Source organism: Dryobates pubescens, chromosome 18, assembly GCF_014839835.1.
Source record: "Dryobates pubescens isolate bDryPub1 chromosome 18, bDryPub1.pri, whole genome shotgun sequence".
Taxonomy (NCBI): domain Eukaryota; kingdom Metazoa; phylum Chordata; class Aves; order Piciformes; family Picidae; genus Dryobates; species Dryobates pubescens.
In genome coordinates this window covers 18,298,344-18,319,712 of record NC_071629.1, presented here as the reverse complement: position 1 = coordinate 18,319,712, position 21,369 = coordinate 18,298,344, and the positions used below count along the sequence as shown (strand labels likewise).

General features: G+C 48.7%; 1 protein-coding gene across 2 annotated transcripts in view; it reads left to right on the top strand.

The window, feature by feature from the left end:
• The window catches only part of PCDH19 (protocadherin 19), a 62,177-nt gene extending 48,929 nt beyond the window's left edge, over window positions 1–13,248 (top strand). For both annotated transcript variants that reach the window (XM_009904289.2, XM_054169408.1), the window contains exon 5: window positions 9,940–13,248. In XM_009904289.2, coding sequence (XP_009902591.2) covers window positions 9,940–10,532 — 593 coding nt within the window. In that variant the 3' untranslated portion in view covers window positions 10,533–13,248. The remainder of the gene's footprint in view (window positions 1–9,939) is intronic.
• Window positions 13,249–21,369: the final 8,121 nt, after the last annotated feature.

The window sequence follows — 21,369 nt, the reverse complement described above, 5'->3', positions numbered from 1 at the left end:
AAACTCAAAGGCTCTTTCTCCATCTCATCCCCATGGCTGTGGGACGAATGGGATAGAATAGGATGGAACCCCACCTGCATTGCTGGAAATTGATCTTGTCCATGACTTGCAGGTAATGCAATGGCTGTAGGCTTTTAAGGAGGCTTTAGATTTGACTTTTGACCTTACAGTAATTTTTTTGGCATTTATTTATACACTGTGGTCATTCTTTTAATTACTGACTGTAACCTTACTTGCCAGAACAAAGTTTCAGCTGCATTAATGGGCCAGATTGCCAGGCTTTGGCAATGCTGCAATCTCTTCCGGTGGCCATGGGGCCAGTCTGACTTGTGGCTGGCTTTCCCTTGGCATCACTGTTATCCCTCCTTGACATGGAGCTGGTGCCTCATTTGAGCAGTGTGTGTAGATTGGGAACCAGAGCAGAGAGGATCAGAAGTGTCTTCCGTGGGTCATGGTGCTGCATCAGACCATGAGACCATGGGTGATGTTAGATGCTGGGCAATGTAGAGCAGCTTTTGCAGACTTGTCCCCATGGCCATCCCAGTTCCCTGTGGGATTGTATAATGCACCCACTACCCTAGACCAGCATCAGATCATAGGACATCTCTGCTTCAGAGGAGAGATCCTTCAGCATGGAAAAGTCTTGTATTCATCCAAAAAAGAGTTAAAGTGGAACACCAGGGTGGGGACAATGCTGAGCTGCAGGGTGGAGGAATGAGAGCTCAATGTCTTGATGAGACATGGTCAGCAACCGATGCTTTTGGTTTAAAATGAGAAAAAAGCAAGGATAAATTCCCTAGCTCTCTCTTGACAGTGGGGAACGCCCCATTGTGCTGGGAAGCCTTCCAGCTCCCTCCGCTCTTCAGAGCTGTGCACTTTTAGAAAGTACAAAGAGCTTCTCATAATGTTTTGCCTTGTGGGTATGTCTATGATTAATTCCGTGCAAGCATTACTGGTGCAATAACAATACTGGAGGTCCTAAAACTGAGAAAGGAAACACATTTGGCTTGTACTTCATACACAATCACTTACACTTAAGCTATTGATAGTTGATTGGGATCTGTAGACTGCTGGGCTGGTGCCACTGGGTTTCTGAGCGCGTTCAATGGCTGGAACAGACAGCAAGGCTGTAGGTTTTGGCAAGCTGTAGGTCTCATTAGTCAGGCTGACTGTATCTGACACGAGAGATTCCCATCCACCAAGATGAAGCTCACTTCCCTAGGCTTTGGCTGACGTCCCAACAATATTTACATGAAGGACAACAGAGGATCAGTGTTAGATTAAGGCTGTGAGTTTCCAGTAGGCAGACAGTTAAATATTCCATTGAAATACTCTTTTGATTATTTAGATAATAATGAAGTTTATGCATGTCCTTGAGAAATCTGGGGAAAGGCAGTTGTTTTATGCTAAGCATGCAAAGATGTGTTTAATCTTGATAATAGGAGTAAATTATGTATCAGCATTTATAACCTCGGCTCCTTTATTTCTCACTTACTGTGCAGAAGCACCAGAAACTTCGTGGGGATGGGAGAGCTGTGCTGGGTGGGTGCACAAGAGGAGGGGCAGTTGGGGATCTCATGCAGGGTCCCACACTGGCCCTCCACATCCTGGTGGGGAAAGGAGGAGGAGGATGGATTATTCTGCTTCGTCTTGGCCAAGGGAGGTGCAGGTTGTGGTAAGATGTTCCCTGGGAGCACCCCAAGGGATGTGCACCACTACAGCTGAAGTGAGGGCAGGGATGCCTCTCTGACAGGCACTTGGCCAGGAGCTGGCCCAGTGCAAGCATCTGGGAATTGCTTCTTGTCTCATAGAATTGTTTTGATTGGAAGAGACCTCTAAGATTGAGTCCAACCTTCAACCTAAGACCCCCATGGCCATTAAACAATGTCCTAAAGTGCCACATCCACGTTTCTTGAACACCTCCAGGGGCAGTGGCTCCACCACCTCCTTTGACAGCCTGTTCCCATGCCTGACCACTCTTTCAGGAAAGAAATTTTTCCCTATATACAACCTAGCCCTCCCCTGGCACAATTTCAGGCCATTTGCTCGTGCTCTGTCACCCAATATTAGGGAGAATAGACCAATCCCCCACCTCACTACAACCTCCTTTCAGGGAGTTGCAGAGGGCACCGAGGAGTCCTTTCAGCTTCCTCTTCTCCAAACTAAACAATCCTGGTTCCCTCATCCAACATCTCCAGCTGTATTTTCTTTGTGGAATTTTTATCTGAATCACTGAGCAGTGGTTTTCTGAGCAGCACTTAGTTTTGGATGGGACAGATTGCTGCTGTTGGAACCTGGCTGCCTGGCTGGTCCCACCTTACCCCAACAGAGTATGTGACTTTGTCTGGTTTGGATGTGACAATAGCAGAGAGAAGTAACCTTTGGATTAATTTGCATTATCTAGTAAAGTCCCATTAAGTGGCAGGCAGCTGCTGTCAAAGGCATAAACGGAGACAAAGTTTTGCTCCCAATTGTGGGAGATGTGTTTAAACAGACTAGAAATGTTTCCATCTCTGCAGGGTATAATATACTCAAATGGTTACATTAACATGAAAAAAATATAAGAAAGAATGTATTTAGGACAATCCCTCTGTATCCAGTGTTAATGAAATTGCATTCCAGTAATGAAGTCAAAGGGTTGTATTCTGCACCCGGTGCAGGCAGTGCAGGAGCTGCCATTAGCATTAATGGGTGCTGTGCCTATGAATTACGGAGCTGTAATGGTTCCAGATGGAAAAGGTCTATCAGATCCCAGAGTGCTGTCCTCTCTGAGGACCAGACCCTGCATCCCAACATCCGTTAGGATGTTAATGAGCCCTGTACCCAAGCATGAGTAGCAGAGCTTCAGAGGTGAAATCCCCACCGCTCAGGGGCCAGCAGGAGCTCCACAGACCACTTAAGAAATGGATTAATTGGAGTTTAACTGGCGTGTTCCAGCGTCCCTCTGAAGGGGAATTAATTTTGCGGTGTGAGTGAGATGGGGATTGGCAGGTGGTCCCAGACAAAGGGGGCAGCCAGCATTAAATTGCCTTCTAGCCCACAATACCTTCTGGGTCTGTCTTTGCAGACATGGTGCATGGTGTTCCCAAACACCAATTCCTCTTGCCACAGCCACCTTCTCATTCCAGTGACTTCAGTGCTTTTCCAGAGACAATCTTTTGCATCAAATCTATCTTTAACCCTCCAGTGCATAGCTAGCCCAGACACCCCAGATGTCGGTGTGTCAGGCACCATTCATGGTACAGGGATCATTCTGCAGAATAATATTACCATTATTAACAGTAATTGAGAGCAGGGGAAGAGGGAAATGAGCCAACCCCCCAACTGGTGTAAATCAGTGCATATCCTCTTGCTCCCTGGGAGCTGTGTGTATCTGCAGCAGCTGGGAGCAAGCTCCATCACACCTCTCCACTGACCACTACAGAAGTGCTGCCCAGGAGCTGCATTCAGCCATGGGTCCTTATCAGCAATCTCCTGATAAATTAATCTAATTCACATCCCATGTTTCATTTAAATAATTCCTTGCAGGCATTTGCTTTGCCCAACCACTCTTGACCTCCTGCGTCGGGACAGACAATCCAGGATTAAAAATGCAGCATTTTTTAGCTTGTATAAATCCCCAACAATGGCAAAAGAGAGGAAAAGAAAGGCTTCTCGTTGCAGTAAAGAGCATTTGTCACTGTCCCTGGTTATTAGTATCCTCTGAGCATTGTGCAAGGGAAGCCAAGCCAGGATTACATTTCTGCATTGACTGGAGATTTCTTGTTAGGAAAGGCGAAGGAGGCTCTGTATAAGCCCATAGGTCAAAAATATAATACACTATTCCCCACCTCTTGTTTCCTGATATTATGCTATTAGGGGAGATAAGGCAGAGGTGCAGAGTCTTAATTTACAAGCAAATGATGAACCATGGCTGGGGACTGTTTGTATTTTGCTCGAGCTTACTATTTTATCTGGAGTGTAATGCGGTGGATCACGGCTCCTGAGCTGGGAACAGCCGCTGCTGACAGGGTGGAGGGCAGGTGGGTGTGCTGGGAGTGTTGGGTGCTGCTCGAGGACATGCCTCGCGCCTTGTGGTGTACATCCCTGAGAAGATTAAGGTGCTGGAGTTGAAAAGAAACCCTGAAGTAGCTGGGAGAGGAGTGTTAAATAATGCAGTTGCGCATTGTCCATGAAAGATAGCTAACCATGAGTAAACATCAACAGCAGTGTTTGATCCCTTCATGTTTACTATTTATTCATATTTATTATTCATAAATTCCGTCACAAATGTTAGGCCTGCACCCCAGTGAGACATTTGCATTTTATTTTAAGTTTGATTCCTCCTCCCTCCCTTAGTTTCATGAACTGAGATTTAATGATTTGCTTTTCCACATTGTTCCCATGCTGGCTCTCCCTGGCTCTCCTCTTCTTGTTTTAGGAAGAGATTTCTAACGTGGAAAAGTGATATTTGAATAGATTCCCCTAAGGCAATCAATTTACTTTTAATTTGTCTGGAACTAAGCTTTTCTTTGTTGCAATGAGAAAGGATTGAAACTGCTGTAAAATTTATTAGCTTCCAGGAAGATTTTGAAATGAATTTTTTAATGATCGTGCTGTTTGCTGTACCCAGGAGCAGTGTCATCGTGATTACAGTATAATCATACGGTTGCTGAAGAAACACCAAAACGAGGAGATAAAACCAGGCTCCTGTACACCAGTACCTGTGGTACCAACCCATGTACAGGCATGCATGCTCCATGATGGGGCTCTGGGCTGCGGCGGCCCAGCACGGTGCTCACACATGCACTCCAGGCAGGTCCCAGCCGGGCTGCCATCCTTCCAGTCACCCTTTTTTTTCCCCTCCTGATTTTTCATTTTCAAGCAACTCCTCCGCTCCTTTTCCTTGCTCCCCATGTAATAGCACAAATGAGCTCTACTTACTCACCCCAGCAAAGCTGATCTGACACGGATTGGATTGAACTGAGCGACTGTTTGAAAATGGAAGCTCCAGGGACTATTGTCATCGCCCAAATTGCACCTTAGATTGTGTAACAGCACATGTCATCTGGCCATTTATCAGGAATATTACATTCCCAGGCACTTGCACCTTGCTACGATTTAACTTTGTCTCTTTGTCCAGTGCTGCGATTCCACTGGAGATAATTCAATTGCTTAGAGAGCTGCAGGGGTGCTTGCACACCAGCTTCCTGTTGCTCTGTGCAGGTAGGGAGGCTTTGAACAGGAGGCTGAAAGCATCTCTACACCCTGGACATTTCTTAATCCCTCCTTTTAGAGAGACAGCCCTATGCAGGGAGGAGCTGCAGGCTCTGTTGTTCCTGTGCCCGTGTCCTCTGGCAGCTCCTCCTGAGCTCCTCTTGGCTTCTGGCTTTCAGGCATCTTGGCTTTCCTGGCCAAGAGCTTTTATGGTGAGATTGGGAAGTGTTGAGGGTCTTGACTAGACAGGCATCAGGGCACTCAGCTCCCGCAGTTAGGGGAAGCCCAGTGTTTCATGTCACCTCCCTGCTTTCTGTGTCATTGTGTCAGTGTCCCCACCAGTGACATGTGCTGTGTGTATGCAAGTAGATGAGCCACAGGTGTCATTGTCTCTCCCACCAGATTGTCCTGCAGCCGCCTACTGCCTGCCTCAGACCTCACAGGCAGGGCTGGCTGGGGCTTGTCATTTGCCTTTGTGCTGGTCCCCTGAGGTACAAATAGAGACAGTTTAAATCTGGAACTCGGCGTGGGTTTTGCTGTACTTGTTGAGGAGCATATTTATTCTAGAGGTGGCTGCTGGTTTTATTTTGTTTCATATTTGCTATGTAAGAACTTACATATAGCAATGACACATTTTTTTCTGCCAAGCCTGACTTCATGATGACTGCTCACCTCTTCTTGGCAAGGCTTCTGTCAGAATGTTGTGTACCCTGGGGAACATTTTCAAAGTGACTCTGCCCCTAAGGTGCTCTGAGGCAAGATTCTGGATTTGTGCAGAGGGAAGGCAGAATAACTGAAAACTGGACATTGCTGCTGTGGGACCTGTACATGTCATGTGCCACAACACACAGCCATCACCTGTGCATGGCACTGGTGCTCAGGTGAGTGGTTCAGAATCTCTCTGGACAGCCTCTGTGTGACATGGGTGTCCTTACAGCCGCATGTGCAACAGGACACTCCCCAGCCTGTGTGGTATGCTTGCTCCATTAGAAAGCCCAGCCCCAGCTCAGGGTGGCTTGCACAGCCCTGGACCATGGTGTTGTCCTTACCCAGCCTGTGCCAGCTGATGGGTTGGTGCCAGCTGGATGCATTGGGCTCCTCCACTGAGTTGAGCAATTGTGCTCTTCAGGGACTCCTGTCTGAAATGAGCTGTTTACTCTGTGGCTTGTGCAAAGCAGTGCTGAATCACAGAATCATAGAATTGTTTCCATTGGAAAAGACCTTAAAGGTCATCAAGTGCAACCATTCTCTAACTCTGCCAAAGTCTGGTGCTAAACCATGTCCCTCAGCACCACATCTCTGCCTCTTTTAAACATCTCCAGGGATGGGGAATCAGCCACCTCTGTGGAGTTTGTTCCAGTGTTTAGTAAGCTGCGGTGCTGCTCACCCAGCGCTGCCCCTCCATCATTCCCTCCTCCCTTTACCTCTCTGGCAGCCCCATTGAGCAGCATTTTGGTGCTGGCTTGCTCAGTCCCCTGCCATCCGGGTGCGCGGAGGCGGGGAGCTGCCTGTTTTGGCTGCCTGCCACTTGTCATTTCGTGCGTGGTGCGGTGGTTATTACCTGGGCTTTGCTTCTTGCATGAAGAACATTTTTCAGTGCAGACAGTAACAGTCATATTGACTAGGGCAGGTCTAGGGCTGTAAAAGAATTTCCTGTTGTCCTATTTCCGATTGCTAAAGTGATAAAACCTGAGCCAGAAGAGCACAGTAACGAGCTGGGGAATGTGAATGGCCGTCCTGGGTGCCGTTAGGGCTGGGTGAGTCAGACCTCACTGCTAAGGGCAGCACCGGGAGCCTGCCCAGAGCCTCTGACTTGCCTTTGTTCTGGGCCTGAGCTGGAGGAGGACACAAGGTGATAGCCCAGAGATCAATCTGCTGGAGGAGCCCAGAGCCCTCTAGGGCTTGCTTGCTTTATATCTGGGACAGGAGAGGAGTCATTGTGTGAGGTTTGTCTGTATTGAACATGCTTGTGGCATAAATATAGTATTTTATATCAATTACAGGGTTAAGACAGTGATGGGCGGGTAGCTGAGGATTTTGTTCCTCCATGGAGGAGCAGCTGCTGATGCTCATTGCCCTGTGCTGTCCTTGGGTCTGCTGCCAGACTAGGGCTGGTCTGGACAGCCTGGATATGTATTGTCCCTCAAGTGCACAGTGGTCTCTGCCTGTAGGATGTGGTCTCTGCAGACCGAAGCTGACGTATGTGGTGGGGACAGGTGAAGGGAGGCAGAACGTGCTGTGGAGCTACCTGTTGTCTTCAGGTCTGTGGACGGATAGTGGCTTCTGCCCTTCTACCTGTCAGCCCAGGGCATTTTTGTGCTCCTTACATTCCCATCATAAAATAAAAGATTGAAATGGTATAATTTAATGTAATGCCTTTCATCTCTTCTCCTACCTGCATTTCAGCTGCCACTGATGTGACTTGTAGACAAGCATCTTGGTGTCAACAGCTGATCATCTCCCCAGCAGATAGGCACCACACCAGCAATCTCTAACAAAGCTGCCCTTGAAGCATGGGTCCCTTTCTGGGGTTTGAGGAATATCCACTTGCAGTGCAGTAATCAGTGAAATCCTCAGTTTGTTTTTAGCTGTGAAATGAACCAGCTTGGAATAAATGGCTCAAGGCAAGACAAAGCTGCCTGTGCTCCATCCGGGAGCACAGTTTGCTCTGCTGTGGTGGTCCCGTGCATGTGGGGCTGAGCTGTGGGGCTGGGCAGGGAAGGTGAAGAGCAGCAGCTACACCTTTGCCTTCCTGCACTGGACTAGCCAGTTCTGGCGTTTCATCTTTGTGGAGAGACTGAAGTGATGCGTACTCCAGCAACGTGCCCAAGGTCACACAGCACAATAAATCAGTGTCTCATCGGGAATGAGAACCCAAGATATTTCTGTAGCCCCTCCAGCCATCACCAAGTCTTCTGCTATCACAGCCAGACTACACAACTTTGTATGCCTGTAGCACCCTTTTTGAAGTTAAGCTGTGGATAAATAGGCAGACAGCAACATTTTCAGGGCAATTTTTCTTTTTTTTTTTTCTTTTCCTTTTTTATTTTGCTCAAGTACTTGAAAGTAACAGAATCAAAGTATAAGAGCACAGGCCTTCAGATCTTGGTACAGGTTGTTCTGCATGTAAGGCTCAGAGCATCCTTCCCTCAAACTGATGTAGAGACAGCTGCCAAAAGCCAGACCTCCTGCACGGCCACCCTGCACCGCGTTCTGCACCGCTGGGTAGCTGCTCTGATATAGAGAAAAAAAGCTAATGTTTTACCCATAGATTTTTCAATTAATTGGCTTCTTCTCCTTTGAAAGAAAAAAAAAAAATCCTTTTTTTTTTTTTTTTTAATTTGCCCCCCATACTGAGGTCTGCCTTTTACTCGTTTATTCTCTGTAAGTGTTAAGCTGCTCATATTTTGGTGCATTGTGTTATGTGCTGAGAATTTTTATCAGCCGCCCTAGTGCTCGAATGTGGTGGAAATACCAATGTGTCTGAGGAGCGGAGGTTATGCACACAGATGTACAAAGCATCAAAATGAACGCTTTGCAGATGGACGGGAAGCAAACCCAGGCTGAGTCTGCACCTTCGCAGCCTTCAATCTATCAAACCGGCACCGAGCGAGCACGGTCTTGGATGGGTGATGGCATTAGTGCTTTAGTGCTGTTTTGTGTGTGTGTAGAGGTTACGATAGGAACCTGCTCTGTCTTTGTGTAGGGAAAGAATGTGCTTTATGAGGGCTAGCTGCAATTACAAGTGAAGGAAGAGCTGTAAGCTGAGACTGAAAAACAGCTGGGAGACTGTGGTGCTCAGTGGGAGCCATGGTTGGATGCTCAGCAAAGGCTGTTGAAACTCCTGGGTTTCATTCCCAGCTATGCGCATGGCTGAGCCTGGCTTCTTCCCTAGGCCCCAGTTTGTCCATCTGTGATGGAGGGATAAGGTGGTGCGGTCCCTTGGGATTGGCTGGCAGAGCAGGGATGCATGCAAGCACCAGGCATGAATGTCTGCACTGGCCTGGCAACCTTAAGTCCTGGACATGAAAGGTCCTTGGAAAGGGTTAAACCACTACTCCATATTTCAGCTCTGTAAAGTGGTGTTGGGACAGCCCCAAGTCGAAAGAAAGGATATTTATTGCTCTTGTATGAATAAAGCCCCAGTGCTGGAAATGACACATTTAATCTTCAGTGGAGTGGGCAGTATTGGAGATTTATAAAACCTCTGTTGTGTGGGAGGTCAGTGGGGATTAAGTAAAAAGTGAAAACACATATATACACCAGCAAAAAATAAAATAAACCCCTCCCCTCCCTGCATTCCTTTCCCCCCTCTGCAAAAAAAGTCAAGCTTAAATGTCACATCAAAGCAAGCTTACAACGTGGTGGCTTTTAGCATGGGTTATGAGGCCCAGAAGGTGCTGACTCTGAACAGCTCAGCACGTGGGACAGGCTGGCTGTGAGGGATTCGCAGCCACAGCTGCTGTCCCCAGGTCACAGGTCTGGCAGTGGCAGGTGACACACAGCCTGTTGGAAATTGAACTTCAGTCTTGGAGCAGTGGAGCAATGGCAGTGGAAATCCCTCTTCCAAGCTGGGCCTGGAAAAAAAAGATTGCTGCTTGGGGTTGAATAACTGCTGCTGGGGTGGCAGTGATGAGCATTGCCTGGCACATTCGGGGCTTCCTGCCTAGGATAGGCTGGGGGGTGGTGGGTACTCTTGGCAGGGGTCCCAAATTCACCAGTCTTTGTGTTTTCTCCACACAGATCAGAGCGAAGGATTTCATTGCAGGGAGGAGTGCCGCATTCTGGGCCACTCGGACAGGTGCTGGATGCCTCGCGGTGCTGTCCCCAGCCGCGCCAAGTCCCCTGAGCACGGGAGGAACGTCATTGCCCTCTCCATCGAGGCAACGGCGGTGGACACAGAGCCTTACGCAGACTGCAGCAGCACAAAAAGGACCTTCGCCACCTTCGGCAAGGAGGGCGGTGAGCCCCTCGCTGACGAGCGGCTTGCCAACCCCAAAGGCAAAAGAACGGTGGACCCGGCCGCCTGCAGCCCCAAGGTCAGCGGCGCCGTCCGTGAGGCGGGCAACGGCTGCGAGGCCGTAAGTCCTGTCACCTCACCCCTCCACCTGAAGAGCCCTTTGTCCGGCAAGCCAGTGGCACCGTACGGTGCCGGGCACTGTGCCGGCAACCGGGAACGGGAGCCCTTTGGGAACAATGGCCCTTCCCGGCCAACCGAGGCAGAGCCTCGGGGGGCGGACAGTGAGAGTGGAGGGCAGGAGGGCAACCCACTCCTTCAGGAACGCCGGGACAAGGACTCGCCTGGCGCCCGGAGACTAAAAGACATCGTCCTCTAAGTGACACCTGGTGAGAGGAGAGAGGAGGAGGAGGAGGAAGAGCAGGAGGATGAGGAGGATGAGGGACCGCACAACTCCCAGCGCAGATTGTTTTTATGGCTTACCAATGGTTCACAGATTGCTGTATTTAAAAGCTTTCCCTAAATGTATTGTTTATAAATGAAGCTATCGTTAATGTGACAATCCCACTCGTCTCAGCAGGCAGCAGGGGTGTGCAGCTGGGGCAAAGGAGCTGGTGGTTTGCTTTTGCCGGGAGGCGGTGGGTGGCAGGGGGGTGGAGGGGGCAGAGGTGAGAGACCCCTTTCCCTGGTCCTCAGGAGCGCTCGATATTCCCCTCCTCGGAGTTGATATATTTTTATATCTCCAAATGAAGATCAATTTCCGTTCCTGGAAAGAATGGAATGGTAAATTCCTTATCCGGACATCTTTAGTAATCAGCCCGGCGGTTCTGTAGCCTGGACAAAATAGAGGCCGCTGCTTGTGTGCAACTGTTGGGAGCGACAGTAGGGTGGGTTTCAATATTCACCCAGCACAAGGTTGGTTGTATTTGAAGATGTTGCTATTTTGCTATGGACACCCCTGCATTTATGAATCCTTTTGCTGTCACATGCTTATCTGTACTATTACTGTATTTGATATTGCAAATTACTGTATGTCTAGTGATGGCAAAAGGCTTTCAAGCTTAAAAAAAAAAAAAACAATCAAAAAAGGAAAAAAAAAAAAAAGGAAAGAAAAAAAGAAAGGAAAAAAAAAATCACAAACATCTTATTGAAACTTTGGGGAACCTGCAGTTTTCAGACCCGGTGGAGCAAGTACTTCTTCCAGCCCCACCATTGCCTGCGGCCTCCCCCGGCTCTTGCAGGGCAGTGACAGGGCATTAGGGGAAGACATTTTTCTGGGGGAAAATTCTGCCTGGATTGCAATTGTCAGATGCACTGTGCTGAACTTCTTCCCCTTCTCTGCTTCTTTTGCATTATTTCAAGGCAATGCATGGAAAGTTTTTCAAGAAGTTGGTCGTTCTGTTTCTTATCCAGTTCCCAGGTTGAGCTATGCCCCTCCCCGTCTCCAATCATTTCCAAGTCAAAGTCATGGAATTAATTTGAGAGATCTAAATTACCTTCTCAATTAGACACACACTTGCAAGTTAGCATTTCCCAGCCGTGCTTCTGCCAAGTTTGTGTGTCTTTTGTATGTCACCATGGCATGGCTTTTAGACTGTCCTGGTTTCTTTTTATCCCTGCATCATAAGTAAGTATGGAATGAGCAATAGTGATGTTAATTTAGGGGCAGACAGGTGATAATGTAACAACACTACTAATTTAATTAATGTGCCTTCTTAATGGAGAAAAAAGTGAAAGCATTTCATTCTTTTTTCTCATAATTAAGGACTTTTTTATTTTGTGTGTGTGTGTGGGTACAAATTTACTCATATAAAATTGGTTTTAAAATGGAGCTACTTTAATAGCCTTTTTGTAGAAGGGAGAGAGGGAAGGGTTTCACAACTCTCCACTCTCTTGCAGTGATAATTCCTCAGTGAGGTATGAGTAAGGTAGGAGGACTTCAGTTAGCTAGTATTATTATTGTTATTATTATTATTATTATTATTAACCCTTCACCAAACAGATTTTCCTACCCTAAATAATGTTTCCTAGACTATAAAATCGATTTTGGAAGGGAAAATATATAGCTCTTGCCAATGTTTGCTGTACCAGCAAGTTGAAATTAGTGGTTTCTAGAGAAATAGTCTTTCTAGGGTCTACATATCATGACAAAATATTTGTTATTTTGATTTATTTAAATTAAAAATGTCAACAAGAAAACAAGCTCCAGTCATTATTATCCTCAAAATAAAATTAAGCTCCAGCCATTAGTTTCTTCAGGGCAGCCTGATCCTGCCCGAAGCTGTAGCTGGTCTGAGACAGGTCTGCAGTCAAGTCTGTTCCCCCTGTCACTTGCTAGGGCCAGGAATTGGGAGAGAACCGACAAAACATGGTTGTCTAATGAAATTTGTGATGCTTCCCTCACTGGTGTTGATGACTACCTCATTCAGCTCCCATCCCACACATTAACGTGATGTCCTGCATCCCTCTGGAAAGTGAACTGGGGGTTTTCCCTTCTGTTCTGGAGTTTAAACCCATTTTTCAGGGATATGTTATTTCTGTTCCTGCAGCCTTTCCTGCCTGTGTACTGTTACTGCTGTCATTTATTTCTGTTTCTTTTCCCCCAAATGTGTGTATTATTGTAACACAAGCAAAGAAGAAAGGGGCTGACTTGGGGCTGTTGGAGTAACTGGATTTTTTGTGACTGTTAGCCTGGGTTTATTCTGATGTTCACCTCTTTGTGTCAGCTCTGAATGGTATTCTGGGGCAGGGGGGAAGCCTCTCATATGCTTTTGCTGAGTGACAGAGCCTGTGATGCCCCATCTGTCATGACAGATCCTCTTGGCTTCACAGGGCCGGGTCCCCACATTGCCTCATCATCCACCCACCACCTCTGGCAGGATGGAATCCAGCTCTCCCACTGCCCAGCACAGGGATGGGGAGCCTGTGCCTTCCCTTTTCCCTGGGCACCCCATCATCATCCCTCGCTGCCTGAAAAGCACCGGCCGTTAATTTCTGCTAAGCATTGCCCTCTGCCTGTGGAGCTGCCACCACCAGCCTGGTGTTTGGGATGAAAAATAGATGCTAACTGAAAAGGAAGAAAGTGGGGGGGGGGAAAAAAGAAAAAAAAAAAAAGAAACATTTCTCTAATTTACCCAGAGGAAACGTTCCTTGCCACTCTGAATAAAAGCACAGCCAAGAAAGAATGTGAAATAATTCTGTATTAAAAGGGGGCATTAAAGAGGTCAGTAAACCCTTATGCCTCCAAGAAAATCATTTAAGCACCAGTTTTCTGTGCTGACCCAGGCTGCAGACAGGGATGCTGAATGAGGGGCCCTTCCCTGGTGCATCCTCGCTGCACAGGGCTGAGGGGAGAGCTGAAGAGTGGCCCCAGCTCTGCTGCTCCTGAATATTTTGCTACTCCTGTCACTGTCCCTCTGTGTCACTTGAGATGAGTTCAGGGCTCCTGGGCAAATTGCAGTCTGTCTTGCCTTTTTTTCCCCCCACCCCCTCCTAGCTGCATTGAAACTGGCCATGCAAAAACGGTCAAGGCTGCAGGGCAGGTGAGGGGGGATTTCAGGGCGGGGTGGGGGGGGGGAGGGCAGTTCCAGATGTAATTATTGTGCTTTTTAATAACCTGTCCTCAGATTTGGTTTAGGAAAAATCGCTGGGATCTGTTGGTTTCCTTCAGGTAAACTTGTGCTCCCCTGTTTATCCAGGAGAGCAGCAATCACTGACGATTCTCCCCAAGCATGACGAGGACTCCATCTGGAACAGCCCTGGGGATGGGGACAGGGGGATGATCCCACCCTGTGCCAGCCCAAGGACCCTTCCCTGCTCTCTGGGGAGCCCCTGGCCTTTCCCACCCCTGAGGCTGCAGAGCTGCACCGGGGAGGGAGTGCTGGGCAGGGAGCGACTGATGGCTGGAAAAATACAACCCCCCCCCGGAACACTGTCCTGCTGAGTTGTTGCTGTTCCCTGTTTGTTGTGAAGCTGGAGGTGGCCTGTGTGTAGATCACACATTGTGCAGAAGTGAATTCCCTTTTTTGTTTTGTTCTGTTTTGTTTGGGTTTTAGTACTTTTTCTTTCTTTCTTTTCTTTTTTAATTCCAACTAGGAAACAAGTTGCTTTTGTAAAGAACACACTGTCTGATTAATATATTGAAATTATTCTTGGGGGCGGGGGAGGGGGGGGTAAAAATAATTAATTATGAATGGAAACACATTTGTCTGTCATTGGGGAAAATTGATGATCTTGTTGCTACAGCTGCTTTTGCAGCTCTGGGTAATCTCTGATCCAAGCTGTGAGTTGCGGTACCCGTCGGGGAGAAGCCCGGCCGACCCCGCCGCGCGCGCTGCTGAGACGGATCCTCTGTCACCATCAGCTGATGTTCAGCTGATCTAAGCTGGGATAGAGCCTTCAAACACCCCTCACACAAACTGGTTTCCAGCAGCACAGCTCCTTGCAGCCTGGCAGGGCGGCGAGCGCGAGCTGCGGGCCTTGCAGCGGTTAAGAGCGGCAAGCGGTACGTCTTGTCCATGGTGTCTCCGTTGCTGAGTATATGAAGAATAAATTGTTGTATATGCTGATCTGTATGTTATGTACATTTTCACAGTGATTGAATCATTGTAAACAACAAAATGGAAAAAGAAAAAAAAAATCACCATGCTGTCTATTTGATGAAGATGATGAAGCAGCTTTATTAAATTATTACAGTTCTGTTTCAAAATGGTGTACCTGCCACATTGGGGTTTTTTCATCTGATGAGAACTTTGTTTTCCACCTAAATGTGTTTTTTGGTTGTTTTTTGTTTTGTTGGTTTTTTTTTTCTTTTCTTTTCTCTGCTTTGAGCATCTAATGCATTTTAGTATTAAAGCAATTATTGAATAAAATGAAAAGTAAGTGTTTGGTTAAATACATCTCAGTGGGTTTGCTTTGATGGGCTCCCTGTGCTGGGCCTGCAGAAGGATGGTCTCCTGGGTGCCACCCCAGCCTTTCCCATTCTACTTCTCCCACAGCTGATAACACTTTGTTGTCTGAAAGACTCTAAACCTCAGGCAGAGATTTTTTTGGCCTCAGTGAGGGGTTGTCATTGTCCTCACTGGTGACTGACTGGGCTGGGCAGGCTCTAAGTCCTATTGCAGCTCTGGCCATGGCAGAACCCCTCTGTTTGCCCCCACAAAACTGGGCACAGTACTGGTCCTTCACACCACCAACCCATCACCTTCAGTTCCAAGAAGGGTAGGCATGTTTAGGAAACTCCTCCAACACACACACTTCTCTGCTGAAGCATGGTAAAGAAGAAAGGACTTATCTTCAGGAGGGCACTTTCGTGGCTGTGGGGAAATAGTAAGGAGCATCCACTGCCTCTGAATGAATGGTCTGTTCATAGACTGCTCTTACACACTTGAGTGTCTGAGTGCTTTGTGGCTAGCAGGGGCAAAATGTTCTCCCCTAATGGTCTCTTCTTTCAGTGCCTAAGTCAGGATGACACACAAGTGGGACTGGAACAAGAGCAGTGTTATGGAAGCTCCTTCCGTGGGGCAGGAAGATGCTTGAGCTGCATGCCTGAGCATCACCTTGCATGGTTGGGGGGCACACAGTGGGCAGGAGGCAGCCAGGGTTAACTACACCTGGATGTCACCCCATGATAAAGGCTCTAGTAATGCAGCAGGATCTGTCCGAATCAGATCCAGCACAGGTGTGTGTTAGCACAGGGATCAGCACCAGCACCTGGTGCCTGGATGCACCCTTGTTAGTGAGCCATTTGGAAGGTGGGTAAAAGGAGATAAAGCTGGCTGTGGAGGGGAGGCTGGTTGTAGTTCTTGTTGTGTTTAGGTTGGCTTACAGATGGATGCTCATGGCTACATCCATGGCCGAGGGGAGAGTGGGCTGTGTTGCAGCATCCTCCAGCTACGTCTTCTGCCAGAACCAGGGACCCAGATCTAGAGCTGTGCCAACATTGTGGGCTTATTGCCTAGGTAGGAATCAAGCATGCTTGTTGGGGAATGGCCCTTGAACCATTGCAATGAGGGGTGGAGGAGGGAAGGCAGCAGCCAAGAGACTACCCAGGTTGCAGTGGGGCAATGCAGAGCCCCAGCCTGGGGGCCAGGCAAGTGCTGACTGCAAGCTGAGAACTGAAATGAGGCAGAAATCTTTCCAGAGGGACGACTCTCATCCTGGCATCCCTCACCCAGAACCTGCTGGGACCCTGTGGGTGCTGGGCTTTCTCCTGATTTAATAAACCCCCTCTAAGGCCAGACAGCTTGCTGTGCTGGCTGTAGGCTCTTGCTCGCAGCGAGCTGGGGGCTCGGAGATGTCAGGTTGGTGACATGTCCTCGCCGTGCTCCCCGGCCAGCTGTCGCCATCCTCTGTCCCCGCTGGCACACCCCAAATAGCTGCAGCGTCTCCTCTGCTGAGGCAGCAGCGGGAACGGAGGGTTGAAGTTCGCATCGATAACAGTGCCAGGAAGGGCCGAGGTGGGCGGCGGGGGGAGCGCGTCTGAGCGTCCGCTACAGATGAAAAAGGATTCTCTTTGCAGCGTGCCTGTCTGGCGCTGCTGCTGGGGTGTGCTGAATTGTGCTGCTCGACAGCCTTCCCTGCACCCAGGGCCGGATCCTGAGCTGAAGCAAGCCCCGGAGACGTCCCTGGGGCTGGGCTGGCTTTGCCAAGGCAAGTCTCTCTCTGACACCGCTGGGCTGCAGGCTCTGGTCTGTACCATGCGTGGCTGATAAACAGGCGCAGTCGGTACGAAGAGCTGGGTGCAGCGGGTGGGCTGGGCTGCCCAGGGAGCTGCTTTCTCAGCCTCCCGCCTCCCCCGCAGCCGCCACAGAAGTGGAGGGACACTGCTGGGTTTCCCTGAGCTCCCCAATATCTGTAGGAGAGGCTCCCTGAGGCTTCACCAGCGGCTGTCTGTCCCTGCTCTCTTGTGGTATAGAGCTTCTCCGGGTGCTGTGCTGCATTCCAAGGCACAGAGCCCCTGCCCCTGCTGTGCCCCTGGCTGTGGTGAGGGGCTCAGCCATGAAAGCTGTCTCGGTGAAACCAGAGAGAGATTAAATTAGCAAAGAAAGCAGGCAGCCTTCACCGGGCAAGGTTCAGAGCTGGTTCATAGGCAGCGATCTCATTTCTGTCTCTTCTGGATGTGATTTTGTATTATATTTGATGTTAAACTGGAATATCTAAATAGATCCAAATTGGATTAACAAGCAATGAATAATCATACACTTTGACTGTTAAGCCCACAAAGACAAGAACAAATAAATTGGAGGGATCAAAGGCCTGAAAGCACAGAGCAAAAATATACATAATATATTTCTGTTTGAAGCAGGGGTCTGCAACCATAGAGCACTGTGGGCAGTGCAGGTCTCTGTCCTGCATTTTTGTTGCTCCTGGTTCTGGGCTCAGCGCCCACCTTTTGATGCCCATGGGGCAAAGTGTGGGACCAGTTGTCCACCATAGGGCTGCTATTGCTTGCCTTGGGTAAACATCAAAGCCCAACTTCACTGCCAGCCCCAGCAGACCTGCTTGTTTAACTTGCATCTGTTTTTTGTTTTGTGTTGTTGTCCTTTCCCTTTGAACGTGATGTTACCAGGAGTCCCCGAAGAGCCATCAGAGAGCAGATACAGGCAGGTGAACAATTCTAGAGCTCACCTCTGCTGCTGCGCTGCTCCTGTCTCTGTTCTCCCAGCTCCTGCTGGCAGCATGGGCTGTGGCAGGAAGAATGGCTCTTTGGGGACAAACTCCAGGCTTTAGGGTAGCCATTACACCATTGAGAGGGGTGTCTGGGCAGCTTCTGCAGGAATGTGGTTGGTACCTGCTGTGCTGCAGCATGATCAGTCATTGCAGCACACTGTTTCAAAAAGAAAAAGCCAAACCCCAGCAAAGCACTGCTGTATGACTGCTGGAGAAAACTCTGCTGTGGCACTTCCCATTAATACAGATAAAAAATTGAGACACAGGGCAAACAATATTAACCCCATCACTGATCAAGCTTAAAAGCTTTTCCCAAGAAAAATTGTCTCTGGGTTGCAGTTAAATAATGGGCAGGGGGGTGGCTGCCTGCAGAAGCCTCTCTGCCATGGATCCTGTGCTGTTTGCAGGTGCTCCTGCCCAGGGTGAGGGAAGGTGGCTGGGTTGCAGCAAAGGGGCAAACACAAGCCTGATCCCTTTGCAAAGTTTTAGGACAGAAGAAACTCAATGTTGGCCCAGTGCTTTAGGGGCAGATAGTGCAGGAGCAGAGCAGCTCTCTTGGTGGGAGCCAGTCTACGCTCCCTGAGGCTGATGAATTGTCTTCCAAGGCCAAAATGAAAAGGAGTTGTGATAATAAACCCTTAATGAGATAGAAGCTTAGTGCAAGGATTTCCAGCTTCCTGGACAGGATGGGTGAGAGTTGCTTGGTGGGAGCTCACATGGCCTAGAGGTGGAGGTAACTGGGGCAGGGGGTCTCTGTACTCTTGGAGCAGGTGACTCCCCTGCTTCAGAAGATCTGATTTCCCCTTTCCAGCTCCAAATCTGTGTTCCCCACCTTTCCCTCATTCTCCAGCCCTTCCTCAAGCAGCTCTCCTGCCCATGCAGATAGATGTGGTACCACCAGCCTATTTCACCATCTCCCATCACTTGCAGCAGCTTTGCAAACGTGAGCCCCCAGCACATCAGACCTGCTCAGCCACCTTACTCCTGAGGCAGCTTCATGGGGCAGGGGCCACCTGGGAAGGGCTGGGCATAGAGGTAGTAGTGGGTGAGCTGAGTAGGGGTCTCTAGGGGTGGGGTCTGCATGGATGGGACAGCAGTAGCTGGATGCTATGAGAATCCCTGCACTGCTCTGCTCCTTCGGTGCCCATGTGGAGAGCAGACAGAGGCGGGGTTGTTTTGACTGGAAAAGGAAAAATGAGCAAACAACATTCTTCAGGTTCCTTTCTATCTTTTCTTTGCTTTTTTTTTTTTTTTTTTTAATCTTTCCTGATAAGGAAAGAACCTTTTTTTTTTTTTTTTTTTCCAACTCTGCCTCTGTTGCACACTGACTCAAAGGCTGTTCTTTATCTGTTTGATTCTCTGTAAAATTGATCTTATTCTCTTTGGAGGAGTTAGGTTTAAATCACAGGATGAAATCCTGGTCCCAGTGAATCAATATCAAATCTCCTATCAACCTCAGCCTGGGGTGGAGATTTTGGCCATGGGGCTTTGGTTATACAGTTCCCGGTGGGAAATGTCATCTATTGATGGAGGACGTTTTCGTCCTCGGCCAGCAAGCTGTTCTCAAGGTCTCTATTAAAGTGTGTTTGTTCTGTTGTCCTTCTGCTCCAGCCCCACCTGCCCGCACTTGTGATCAAGGCAAGGGCTCATGTCTCCTGCTCTAAATTTCAGTGGGAAGCTTCCAGCCCACCTGCCAATTACCTCCCCAGCCCTCATCTTGCTCACTTGCTGCCTCTGTTGCAAAGGCACTGATGGGTGTGAAGGCATAGGGCAGCAATGGTCAGCCTGGCTGGGTGAGACAGGAGGTGTGCTCAGCAAGGATTTAGTTCTGGCTCTCTGCATAGTCCTTCCTCCATCATTTATCCCATCCTCCAAATCCCAACCTCTGCATCTCCCCATGCCCTTTCTCTGGCCAATGGGACAGGGAAGGTGTCCAGCATTGACACCTACAGCTGCACGTTCTGCTTCTCTGGGGGAAAAACCCTCACCTTTGTTGGGGGGATTCCTGTTGTCATAGCACCCACATCCCACCTCCTTGGTGGGTTATATGGGCTTGCTGGGCAGCCTGAGCACCCACTGAGGCCATGGGCAGGATGCTGCCCTTGCCAGAAGAAGAATCATCCTGGTTCCCCACCACCTGCAGTAGGTTTGGCATTTTTTGGAGTGCTGAGGCTGGATGGTTGTAGGGTCCTTACCTCTGTGGTGGTCGCAGCTCCCCTTCTTGCTGCCGGCAGTGTGAGGTTCCCCTGAGGCAGACAGTACAGCTAAGCTGTGCCTTTATCGGAGGATACTGGTAGTGTTCAGCTGCTTTTGAAGTCTCCAAAGAGAGCTGGGATATTTCTTGATCTGCTCTTAAATAAGTCATTGCCACTGCTGTTAACTCGCATTAAGCACCGGAAGATGCCGGGTGTGTGGGGCTCGGTGTGCGCGGCTCAGCTCCCTGGGACGGGAGCCTGTCTGCGCGGGGCACACAGCCGCGGGCCGTAGCCTCGGGAAGAGACTTCGGGGTTTTAAATATTTGATGTGAAAAGTTTATTTTAGCCTGAGCTAGACCCGAATTGCTGTGCCTCTGGAATGCAGTTGGTAGGAGGAACAGCCTCAGCTGGATGTGTTTGTTTTGTACCCTTGATTTCTCTTGGTGCTGCTGCAAATGCATTGCCAGGTCAACCCCAGCCCTGACAGATCCCCGACCCCAGGAGCTGTGCCTGAGCTATGCCCACTGCTTGCAGAGCTGCTGCCCAGCAGCACTCTCTCCCTTCATGCGCAAGTTAGGGCATCTTATCTTCCAAAGGCACTGACAAAGGTGTGCTTGGCCTTGAATGCACAACAGTTTGCACCCAGATACCCTTTTCTTCTGTTTCTGTGCTTACCCTAAGCTGTGGGAAGGAGGAGGCTTTGCAGAAGGCTGAAGCAATGCGTGGTGTCCAAGAGACATTTGATGCTAACTGCAATGTTGACAGGTCAGACTGTGGCTTTTAAATGCTACTTTTTTGCTTCTGCCCATTCTCCTTGGACTCTGTTCCCACCAGCAGCACCTTTAGCATTTATCTCATTTGAGTCCTCTAAGCAAATCTTATCTCTACATGTATTGCATCTTTGGGAATAGTAATTTTCAAGTCAGCCTTCATATTACTCCATATTTGTTACTACTTCGCTATCAAGGGAAATTCTGGCTCGTTATTAGTTCTCTGCCTGATACAAAACATTTAATTTGAACAGAAACCACCAAGAGAGAGATACATATTGTTTTTCATAACCAAAGTGTCAACATCTTGACCAGACTGTAGCTGAAGCAATCTTTACCATATGGTGGATTTTTATACTTTAACGTCACATCTGCATCCCCGCTGCCTCTCCTTTCATTCCAGAGATGCTGTGCTGGTGATAAAAGGCACTGTCTGCATGTCCTTCCTCTACACAATCACAAAAGGACCCCTCAGCAGATAAGGAACTAAACCAGAGATACAATAGCTGTGGCTTCCCACTGGCTTTCTACTCAATAGCTTTCTGCTATGCAGGAGAAAAAAAAAAAAAAAAAGACAAAA